This window comes from Convolutriloba macropyga, chromosome 6 (assembly GCF_964194025.1).
Source record: "Convolutriloba macropyga chromosome 6, txConMacr16.3, whole genome shotgun sequence".
NCBI classification, from domain to species: Eukaryota; Metazoa; Xenacoelomorpha; order Acoela; family Convolutidae; genus Convolutriloba; species Convolutriloba macropyga.
In genome coordinates this window covers 75657359-75670145 of record NC_134473.1, presented here as the reverse complement: position 1 = coordinate 75670145, position 12787 = coordinate 75657359, and the positions used below count along the sequence as shown (strand labels likewise).

The following is a 12787-nucleotide window of genomic DNA, read 5'->3' as shown; positions in this document are numbered from 1 at the left end:
GAATTTTTGTTCAAACATCGTTTTCTCACTCTACTTTAAAATTAGAGCGAAAAAAATTCACGCCGCAAAACCACTCGCTTTTTCGCTCCATTTCCTGTTTCGGCGTGACCAAAATCACCACTCCAATTTGACTTCAAAAATCATGAAAATGTGTGAACAGATCTTAAAAAAAAGACAGCGCCCAAATACAATTCAAATTCTTTAAATTGTAAAAAATACGAGCGCAATAATAGCCGGCTGAGAAAATGAGGGCGGCTATTAAACAGAAAGAACTTTTTGTATAAGTTTGACGGAAATGTTGGAAAATTATGTTGAACTAGCGCGCTCAATCTTACCCTCATAGAAAAGGATTCACTGTATTATCGAAATTTTTTACCATCAAACTGTAGAGCAACTGATGCAGAAGATTCCTCAGTTTGTGCTCTGCTGAGTCTGGTGAGAAAGTAGTTGGTGGGAGTCCTTCTGCAGTTTTTCAGTTGCATTACATACACAAATGGCTTCTTGGGAGGCACTGCCACCAGACCATTTACAGACCCATGGTCATGAACTATCCATGCCTTTCTACAACAACAGGCCACAGTTATTATTGTCAGGTTGCTCATACTAAAATGCTCTAATTTGCCGTATAATTCAAGCACCAATTTAGTTGGGCCAGTGAGGTAAGTGTAAAAATTTGAAAAAAGGGTAGCCAAAATAAAATAAGGTAAGAAGAGGACCTAAATACTAGCCCAAGGTGAATGATCATCCATTTTAATTGCTGAAGTTATAATTAACCACTTTTATGACGAGGTGAAATAACTAATGAACTAATTTTTGCAATAAAACTTGGGAGGTAGACCAGAACTAATCAAACATCACAAGCATTAGTTTTTAGTTTGCGATTTGTACTTCAGCTGCATACTGGTTCTCACCTCAACACGTGGTAGACTTCATCTTCTAAGCCACCACAGAACTTCTTGAATGAAGCGAGAGACTTTTCTTTTGCATCAGGTCCAGTAGAAAATCCTTGCACAGAGATTTCAGCATCTTTGTCATCGTCATCTAGGCTGTTGAACGTCTCGAAAAAACTCGACGGACACAAACAGCACAGAATGAACCTGCAAAACCATAAGATGCATTCGGGTCTGTTACCTAAAGACATGTGACATAAATTGTTGCTCTTTTTACACTATGATGTCTGCCGTACCTTATTAGGCAGTACAACTGCCAGTACATTTAACATACGCAATTCTATAGGGATGTTCAATACCCATTGTATATGGCTTTTCTTCCCAATCCATTTAGTGGGGAGGGGACTATATGCTCAACTGGCTTTGTTGATCAGTCATTTGTGGCTGAGCGATATATTCATAAAGTAGAAAGTTGTGAGTGGTATCACTAGAAAGCCCGTAAAGTGTAGGCAACTTAATTGCAGGGTATTCTGAATTTTCTCTTTCGAGGAGTCATCGTGATAAACAGTTTTCGTGAAAATCTCACTTTCTACATTTATTTTGTTCACTTTTAGGGAATTTTTGGCCTTTCTTACTTATTTCAACAAAAACCAGTTGAATTAGATTCTAATACTTATTTACTAATACTCTATATAAAATCGCAGTTAAGAAAAGTTATTACGACTATATTTATGTGAACTTTACCATTTTGATCAATGTTTCGCAAATTTGGCCAAGACTAAACGAAATTTGGCACCGAATCAAGTAATTCTAGCTCAATTAAAGCCCACTTTCAACCAAAATGAGATTGCGAGCTCCGCTAAAATTGCATTGAGTAAATAACAGTACTATTCGCCTTCCTAATGACCGTTGAATTTGCATATAATCAATCGTTCCAGATTTTTTTTTTTTGAGTAATTCTGTTTTAGTATAATTTTAATTCAATACGACTTTTTCAGAAAATCGAAATTTTGGACCAACTTGGTACAAATCACTACAAAGTTACGAGATCATTTACCGTTATTTATTTCATCTGTAACAAATACTGACATATATTTTGGTTTAGGCTTATATTTAGGCTTAATTCGAACAACCTAGTCATCCAACAAAAAAGGATGATAGGAAAACACATCCATTAGATAAACTGCAGTTAAGTCTAAGGTGGTTAAGTGTTTGATTTATGTCCTTGTTCCCGGGGGTACATAGGTCCATATTCAACATTCAAACTCTACAATACTTATTGATGCAGAGAATTAATAAATAATTATGCAGTACGTACATGTTATCTTTTGGTTAGAGCTGCAATCGTCGTAGGATTGGCGCATTTTGTTTACAGCGACAGGTACTAACGCACTAATCTACAGGCGGCGCAATGATCAAGTGCAGTTGCGCTTTACGTTCAAGAGAATACAGTTGCGCGATTAAACTCTCTTCTTGATTCAAGCTACATGTTCTGATAAGCTGAGGACTCGCAGTTCCACATGGCGCAGTCACAGCAAAAAAGAAAAAAGATACTAGGTCTCGAACCATTGCGATAGACCGAGCTCCAATCGGCCAATTTCTTGGGAGAAGAACAGAGGCCAACCAAAGAGGGCCTTAGTCGCAAAGACAAGTATCGAATTAAAGGACCTCCTGAGAAAAAAACCGACAACAGTCTAAACCCCCCTCCCCCGAGCCAGAGGAAGAAGAGGCAGTGCGAAACCCAACACAAACTAAGGGAAATTATCGACTCACACGCTACCAGCAGGGAATAGCCAAAGGAAGAACGAATGAAACAAAAGATAGGAGTGTTATGCGCCGACAAGTCATGGGGCGTAGCATACAAGCAAGCAAAGTAAATGATCTATCTGACAAAAAGGAGTCGAAGGACTGAAGATGCACACCCGTAAATACCCAAATACAAACGTCAAAAACATAACAACACAAAAATTGTGAGAGGAACTGATTTTTAGACGACCCAGAAACGTCACCTTTGTGGCTACTTACTACTCACAAGACGACAACACAAAGGCAAAACGATGGAGCAATTCTACTATGCCCTAAGAACACTAGCTGAAAGCTTTCAATTGGGAACACTAGAAGAGAGACTGTTAAGAGACATCTTTACAGCAAACATGAACGACCCTGAAATACAATAACTTTTGAAAGTAACTTTAGAACCGGATAAAGCATTACAACTAGGCACACGAAGCCAACTAGCAATCGAAGAACAACACGGACCCCTCAATGGTCTCTATGTTAGGAAGATCGGAACCGGTTGTAGCAATCTCAAACTCCAGATCCCACGGCCAATCAAGACAACCAAGAGTAAGATATACACAACCTGGTAGGCAACAACTACAACAACAGCCACAGCACAATTTCCGCAACTGTCGACTACCCTTGAATCAAGAGCATAGAGCGAAGTGTCAAGCCTCCGGACAAATCTGTATGCGCCGCAACAAGCCCAAATACTCAAAAGTATGTAAATTCATACTAACCAGGAACACTACTCGAAACAACAATATCACAGAAAATGACCAAACACAATTAAGAAATAAATATGGTATCGCTAAATACCGAAACAGAAAAAACAAGAGGATTCGGTGAGGATCATAGGATAAACCTCATCTCCCCTCACAGAAGAATTAACGACACCCACGAAATTACATATCAATTTCGGCAACACCAAATATTGGGTAACAGTGGGCTCGGGTAGCTCGAACAGCCTCATCACAGAACGCATGACACACGAAATCGAGGATCGCGATAGCATTAGTTGGTGGAGCCCTAAGACGAATCCAACAAACCTACGCACCTTCACCAACACTCCCATAAGTATCGTGGGCACAATGTACTGCGACATCGAATGCAACAAATGGAACGCCGGCAGAGCAGACCTGATAGTGGTACCAAATAACCAGAGCCATCATCGGACGGGACCTGTTCCAGGGACTAGGCATTCGGGTCAACCAACAACCATCCAACCATCATCATTATCATCGATCACGGAAGGTAAGAACATATCAATGATACAAACTATGCACGGTATCAACCTAAAACAAGAAATAACAAAATGCTCCCCCGAACTCATATAAAGATTAGGACGGTCAATAAACCACAAAAAAAATCTAAGTTTAAAATTAACTTCACAGCGGTACACCAGCGATGAGGAAGAGTGCCCATCCATCTAAAAACACAAGTCGGAGAGGAGTTGAAAAAACTACAACCGATAACAAAACAGTAGACAAATGTAGCGACAAAAACTTATCTCCAATCAGAACTACCAGACAAAACAATAAAACTAGCCATGGATTCCAAAGTCAATAACAAACCAAAAAACAAAAAAAAACATTTCAAATGCATAACATCGACTGCCTAATGGATATCAATGCACAATCAACCTCAGAATCGTCGCACTAAGGCGAAGTATTTTTCTCAACCATCGACTTACGGTACGCGTGTAGCCAATCACCATTAGACGAACCAAGTGCAAAATGATGTAACTTCAACGCATTAGGCAGTCAAGCCAAAAGACCGTAAGCTTTGTAACTGGCTTTTACAGCCTAAGAGATAAGCCGGCAGAATTTCAATAGGCAATAGACAAAACACTAATAGGTCTCAAAGACACAGTTTTCTAGATGACATAATCATCCAACCTGGAGGATTGCAAAATGATTAATATAAAAATAACCAAATGCTTCGAAAGAATCGATATAGAAAACCTCGGAATTAACCTAGCGAAATACCACTTGCCAAAAAAATGGCTAGGAAAGAAATCAACCAATACGGTATCAAACCCTAATCAGTAAGAGACGCTATACAAAACGTAAAGCCACCAAACACATGCAACGATTTAAAAAATTTCCTAGGTAGCGTATACCACCTCACTCAGCTCGTACCAAGCCTTGATACACAATGCAGATTATTCCTGTTGAAAAAGACAACGAAAACATATGGAGTCAAAACCATCAGCTGGCATTCGATAACATAAAACAACAGAAAAGACGCAAAACGAATCCACCGGAAAAACAGAAGTTCGCACAGACGTGTCACATTCCGGACTCGGAGCGGTTCACGAACACGAAACAAACAAAGGATGGGAAATCATAGCTTACGCATCACTCTTTCTTAATAACGCTGAAAAATACAGCGTAAACGAACTCGCACTTTTAGGAGTAGTCTGGGGCATTTTAAACACTATTCATACCTCCAATTGTTCACAGTTTAAACAGACCACAGCGCACTTTTATCCTAAAAGACACAGCAAGAACAGCACATCAAAGCAGACTAACACGTTGGGGTGATAGACTAATCGCCTTCCATTTTCAAATTGAACATATACCCAGATCAACGATGGGCTTTACAGATATACATTTCACACAACCCGCAAGGCTCAGCAGAGCCAATTAGTCTATACGACGAAGACATCGTAATTGCTCAAACGGATGCCATGATAAAAACAATAAAAGCAATTAAACACCTCGGGAGACGAGCGCAAAAATGAAAACAGTAATTGTCCAAAGATTCCATAACAACAAATCCAAGTTCTGTAAACAAATGAGCGAGAGGCCGCCCGAGAAAAAACCTCTGCAATAGCAGAAAGCTTGCACAAAGAAAAACCCAACCACAGTCAAGAAAATACCGACAACATCAAACACAGCATATATACAGCCTACGCAAAGAACAAAACAAGACAAAACAACCGCGTGACGTATAATGACGTGAGAAGACCAATAGTCGCACAGCAAGCAATAGCACAAACCCATTTCCCAATTTGTATATCCAACACACAGTCGCTATTAAAACTAAAGCCCTGTTCAAACAAAGAACTCACAATCCAGCAACACAAGACTTCTGTCACACCAACCAAAAGCCCGCTATCAATCACAACATATCAAAAGACGAGCTCGAACAAAGACGAATGACCAACGATGGATGCAGAACTCGACAAGGCACACTGGAACCAACTCAGTGTTAACAAGGAATGCATCTCTGATTAGTTCAGTGTAAACAAAGGATGATTAGATAAAAAAGCCCACAATCCCAAACACCATGAAAGTGGCAATTACAGACGTATAGCACACAACCCAACCTGTCGCATGGGGAATGACCGAATTTGCTCAGACTCTGTTGGCCCTTCATTAACAGAGACTTAGTTAATAAGTCCAAAACATCCCGTCACTTCAACGAGTTTGGTGAGAATCTCAAAAGCATAGTAACCAAAACTAAATGGTCTCCACTCACACAAGGCGTTCAACTTAATGAAGACATACAAACAGACTTCGACGGACCTCTATTAAATGCTCAAGGACGAAAAGTAAACTTTCTCGGGTGCATCAACCGATTATCAAAATGTCCAACCCTAAAGCTTTATAATAACGCAAATGCAACTAATACCAAACACTTTCTAAACCAATAAACAGCTATACAAGGGGTACCTAGAACAATACGTATGGACCAGGCCCGATTCCAGACCGGAAAAATTGTCAAGGAAATCTGCAATAAAATATCAAAATAATTTTAACCTCAGCTGACGACCAGCGATCGATAGGATTCGTCAAAAGACTCGTTGAGGAAATCTGCAATAGATAAATCAAAATAATTTTAACCACTGCTGACGACCAGCGATCGATAGGACTCGTCAAAAGACTCGTCAAAAGGACTCGACAAACAGTCAAGCGGAGACTAGGTTGCATTAAACTTGACCCAATATTACACACCTTCAACATATAACAGTCGTTAAGAGAGATAGTAAATGAACTAAGAATATGTAAAAAGCAACCAAGATATCGCCATTCAAGAAATATTTTGGACGTTCAGCAAACAAACCTATAGGAAATTTAACATTGCTCCCCAATAGCAATAATCTAAACTGGTCCAATGTACAACCAGTTTAATTACATGACAACATCATGGGAGGAAAGGAACAAATCTCTGACATGAAATGGGTACTGGAGTCCTTGGACAGCGATCAAGAAGTACGCAACTCAAGCGAAAGAATGTTGTCAGCAGCAAAGAAGGACAAGGGCGAAATCACACAAACATCTCTCACGCCACCAAAATCCAGTCTGGAACTTATCGCCGGGAAAAGTCGTGGAATAAAAATAACCTGCAAACTCTAGAGGTCACAAGGAGCAAGAAACAACCTCATGGACTGTACGAGGCGATACCCGAAAGAACTGCATTGGCGAAAACAAAATGTTCCACTATGACTTGAAACCCTGGCCAAGATGACAGACTTCCAAGTTCGAAGTCGCCAGATTTGGAACCACGGCACAACTGCAGACTCCTCTAATTTAAATCGCCGCACGGAAGACAGTCACAAACCATCACAGCATATTGCAACAAATGACACAGTACTCCCAGGAACAAACTTCAAAACTAAAGGGCGAGCACTTTCGACACAAACGACCGAACGATGCTCCGACGAATCCAAACATAGCCAATCTAAAAAGGTCAACCGCATCAAAGTTCCCAGTAAGCGAAAATATGCACCATCCCTGAAAAATGGAGAGCGGATCCACAAAAAGGAACAAGAAGACATCACCATTATCATCTAAGGAGGCCAAAGGCGAAGAACAAATGCGACGTCAAAAGGGAAGGGCGATTCAGATTACGACCCCAAAGGACAATACAATCGATTAGATCTCAGCTGCACAAGGACTAACACGCAGCAAACGCGCCAAGACTTGACCAGCTAAATTTGGCCACACTGACAACTCCATGACAGATGATGATACCAACGAATCACAATAAAACATGCCCAAGAAGCGCTTCACTGGCACCTCCAATTTTCAACCGGCTCAAACCGACCAGCAACAGCCCATGCCCACAAACGAGAACAATTTGTCGACTTCTGATGACAACTTCTGAAACGAGACATAGTTGTCAACTTCTGATGACAACTAACTCCACACACGACTCGGATGAAGATGCTTCCCCGCCTCAACAAGAAGAAACTACTATAGAGTTGAACCGTTATGAACTTTAACAAATTCAGTGAACTTCGTTTCGCCTAGAGGGGAAACGAGTACATAGGTACCTAATCACCGTTCAGACTCTACAATACTTATTGATGCAGTGAATCAATACTTACTTAGGCAGGACGTATACATTAACTTTTGGTCAGAGCTGCAATCGTCCTAACATTGACGCAACACGTTTACAGTGACAGGTACTAACGCCCTAATCTTCAGACTGTCAAATGATCGACTGCAGTTCTGCCTTGCGCTTAAGAGAATACCGTTGTGCATTTAAATTCTTTTTGATCCAGCTATATTATTGATATGCTGAGGACTCGCAGTACCAACTCCCAATTAATAATCAAATTCCTCAAACAAGTTTCCAGAACATTCTTGATCTTTCATTTGACTTCTCTGAAAATTCGATGCACGCTTTACCCAATATGCTCTCTTGTCTTTAACCAAAAACTTATAAGCCCTGTTATAATTGAGATTGAGCGCAGATCAAGAACCGGAAAAAAACCAATATCCGCTGATTTTTTAAAAAACTGAGCTGTGAAAACCAATATGTACAAAAGCACAAACATTTCACTATATTCATTTATAGCAAACGAATACGCCTATTTGATCAATCATTCATGGAACCAATGATAAACGAAAAAAAAACAAATGGTAAAAGTTAAGTAAATTTATCTTCCATCAATTTTTTTGAACACGAAAAGTTAAAATCTATTAGCTATCAACTTTAAAAAAAAATAATTTCTCTCATGATTGCGTGGGACTTGTCATGAGATGCCAAGAGAATTACAGTTTCAGGCCAACCGAAAACATTGAAAGAATAAAGAGCTCAAGATCGGACATTTATAAGCCATTAGTTAGGTTTTTGGTGTCAGAATTAAAACAAGGTGACCTATCACTAGTGAGACTAAGCGCTAAGACAAGAATAGGAGCCGAAATGAAAACATAACGGGCAACACTCGAGCTTACCTTTGATTTCGAATTTTTAATTTCGATGAAGTCAAAAACGCTTAGCGGTCCATTGGCAGATTGAAACAAATGCAACTACGCTGTTTTAGAACATGCATCACTTTGAGTAGCTTCCATAAAAAAGGATGAAACGGCGAAAAAAGAAACGAAATTGTCGCAGATGAGAAACAACTCTCTGCAAAAACGTCCCAATAAGAATTTCTCACTACACTTCAGCAAGAAGCTGAAAATTTTACAACCTTGACAAACACTCGATTTTTTTTAATACTTCGGCATTGCTGAAATCACCACTCCGTTAAACTTCTCATTGACATCAGACGAATGTGAACAGATAATGAAAAGACAGTGCTCCACTACCATCCACATCCTTTAAGGTATAAAGACACGATAATGTCACTAATAACGAAAAGAGAACTGAAATTCAGATTTCCTTGAGCAAAATGAGAAAAGATGCGGTCGGGCGTTTGATAGTTCAGCAACCAGGTTTTGTCCGCATCATTCATATTCTCAAATTTTCCCGCATCAATAAAATTGGCGAATTTGCATTTATAGTACGAGGGACAACGGTAGGCGAAATAAAGTGATCAGGCATAAATGGCAGAAAATTCAAATTAGGTTCCAAATCTACATTTTTTAATCAAAATTTCAACGAAAAGACATTTTGCATGGCAAAATATTTAAGAAAGTTTTAATAAAAAAAAACTTTTTATGGATAGTATTTGAACACAGCATTGTGAAGAACCAACCTTTTTTTCAAAACATACAAATACAAGTTTTTAAAAAATAATCATCAAAAGATAAATATTCTACAAAATACTTTTTTCCGATTTTTTAAAAAACAAAACCGACTAATGTCGGGCGGATAGCTCTCAAACGATTGGCGAGCGGCTGTCTTCGGTAACAATCAGATGCGGTTTAGGGAGGCTAGCATTATGGTGAGGAGGGTAGCGTGGAGGAGCGGGTATGGAGCGTGGAGGAGTGGGTCGAGTTGTTGGAGCGCTGGACGAAAAAGGGTCCAAATCGTCAGCGCAAGGTTACAGGAGGGTGCACTGGCAATGGTGGGGGGCTTGGGATGCTGGGGTGAAGGCGAAAACTAAGGGTCCTCAATTGCTTTGAGATTAGGAACCACCCTTAACACCTAGAAGCTCTCCTCAAAACATTTTTTAGTGAATCGCATACATAGAGAGTAGTACGTCGTGAGGCTCCAAGAGCTGCTCAACCACTTATTGCCCTCCAGGAGCTAGCTGTTTATTGCATTTTGAGGACAAAAAATCAAATAGGTCGGACGAGAAACGGGTCACATGGAATAAAATAATTGCCACAAACTTCGTTTGAGAGCAATTTAAGAGATCGAACTGTAAATTATTGAGCTCAAAGGTTATATATAGCCAGAAGATCACAGGCAAATAGCCACGATAGACGCTTGTGGCCTTCTATGGAATTGAAACAACTAAAGAAATAAGAAATACAGATTGACCACCAGTCCTTAAATAGACTACTAGACTTTTTGGGTTAAAATTGGACTGTCATTGTTATGAGACACATTTTCTCTTTGGAGAAAAAACCCGGAAAATTAATATTCGAATTATTCAAAAACTCAAGACTCCAACACTCTTGAATGAGGGCATATATGTTTGGCACTACTTAGATGCACACTATGGATCTTTAATTTGTAAATATTCATAAAATATGAAGTGCATTAGTCAGTTCAGAGGTCATTTTTTGAAGTGAGATAAGTCTCGCAATTGACCTAAAAGCAAAACAAGTGACGTCACGCACACAAATTCAAAAACGCTTAATTAGCCGTCCATTGACAGATTCAAACAATTGCACTTGAGCTCTTTTAGAACATGCATCACTTTGAGTAGCTTCCATAAAAAAGGATGAAACGGCGAAAAAAGAAACGAAATTGTCGCAGATGAGAAACAACTCTCTGCAAAAACGTCCCAATAAGAATTTCTCACTACACTTCAGCAAGAAGCTGAAAATTTTACAACCTTGACAAACACTCGATTTTTTTTAATACTTCGGCATTGCTGAAATCACCACTCCGTTAAACTTCTCATTGACATCAGACGAATGTGAACAGATAATGAAAAGACAGTGCTCCACTACCATCCACATCCTTTAAGGTATAAAGACACGATAATGTCACTAATAACGAAAAGAGAACTGAAATTCAGATTTCCTTGAGCAAAATGAGAAAAGATGCGGTCGGGCGTTTGATAGTTCAGCAACCAGGTTTTGTCCGCATCATTCATATTCTCAAATTTTCCCGCATCAATAAAATTGGCGAATTTGCATTTATAGTACGAGGGACAACGGTAGGCGAAATAAAGTGATCAGGCATAAATGGCAGAAAATTCAAATTAGGTTCCAAATCCACATTTTTTAATCAAAATTTCAACGAAAAGACATTTTGCATGGCAAAATATTTAAGAAAGTTTTAATAAAAAAAACTTTTTATGGATAGTATTTGAACACAGCATTGTGAAGAACCAACCTTTTTTTCAAAACATACAAATACAAGTTTTTAAAAAATAATCATCAAAAGATAAATATTCTACAAACTACTTTTTTCCGATTTTTTAAAAAACAAAACCGACTAATGTCGGGCGGATAGCTCTCAAACGATTGGCGAGCGGCTGTCTTCGGTAACAATCAGATGCGGTTTAGGGAGGCTAGCATTATGGTGAGGAGGGTAGCGTGGAGGAGCGGGTATGGAGCGTGGAGGAGGGGGTCGAGTTGTTGGAGCGCTGGACGAAAAAGGGTCCAAATCGTCAGCGCAAGGTTACAGGAGGGTGCACTGGCAATGGTGGGGGGCTTGGGATGCTGGGGTGAAGGCGAAAACTAAGGGTCCTCAATTGCTTTGAGATTAGGAACCACCCTTAACACCTAGAAGCTCTCCTCAAAACATTTTTTAGTGAATCGCATACATAGAGAGTAGTACGTCGTGAGGCTCCAAGAGCTGCTCAACCACTTATTGCCCTCCAGGAGCTAGCTGTTTATTGCATTTTGAGGACAAAAAATCAAATAGGTCGGACGAGAAACGGGTCACATGGACTAATATAATTGCCACAAACTTCGTTTGAGAGCAATTTAAGAGATCGAACTGTAAATTATTGAGCTCAAAGGTTATATATAGCCAGAAGATCACAGGCAAATAGCCACGATAGACGCTTGTGGCCTTCTATGGAATTGAAACAACTAAAGAAATAAGAAATACAGATTGACCACCAGTCCTTAAATAGACTACTAGACTTTTTGGGTTAAAATTGGACTGTCATTGTTATGAGACACATTTTCTCTTTGGAGAAAAAACCCGGAAAATTAATATTCGAATTATTCAAAAACTCAAGACTCCAACACTCTTGAATGAGGGCATATATGTTTGGCACTACTTAGATGCACACTATGGATCTTTAATTTGTAAATATTCATAAAATATGAAGTGCATTAGTCAGTTCAGAGGTCATTTTTTGAAGTGAGATAAGTCTCGCAATTGACCTAAAAGCAAAACAAGTGACGTCACGCACACAAATTCAAAAACGCTTAATTAGCCGTCCATTGACAGATTCAAACAATTGCACTTGAGCTCTTTTAGAACATGCATCACTTTGAGTAGCTTTCAAAAATAAGCAACAAAAAAGTGAAAAAACAAATGAAATTCTCGCCGGTAAAAAGAACTCTCTGCTAAAATATCCCAACAAAAAAATTTCACAACTCCGAAATTGCAAAAATTTTCACAATTGCAATTGCGACTACGTTTTTTAGAACAAGCATCACTTTGAGTAGCTTCCATAAAAAAAGATGAAACGGCGGAAAAAGAAACGAAATGGTCGCAGATGAAAAACAACTCTCTGCAAAAACGTCCCAACAAGAAATTCTCACTACACTTCAGCAAGAAGCTAAAAATTTTACAATCTT

General features: G+C 39.3%; 1 protein-coding gene across 1 annotated transcript in view; it reads right to left on the bottom strand.

Annotated features, from left to right (window-relative positions):
- Positions 1 to 359: 359 nt before the first annotated feature.
- LOC142340631 (uncharacterized) overlaps positions 360 to 12787 on the bottom strand; it is a 39924-nt gene continuing 27496 nt past the window's right edge. Inside the window, exons 5-6 of the mRNA XM_075391324.1 lie at positions 912 to 1097; positions 360 to 561 (exon numbers count right to left, since the gene is read on the bottom strand). Of these exons, the coding sequence (XP_075247439.1) occupies positions 360 to 561; positions 912 to 1097 (388 nt within the window). The remainder of the gene's footprint in view (positions 562 to 911; positions 1098 to 12787) is intronic.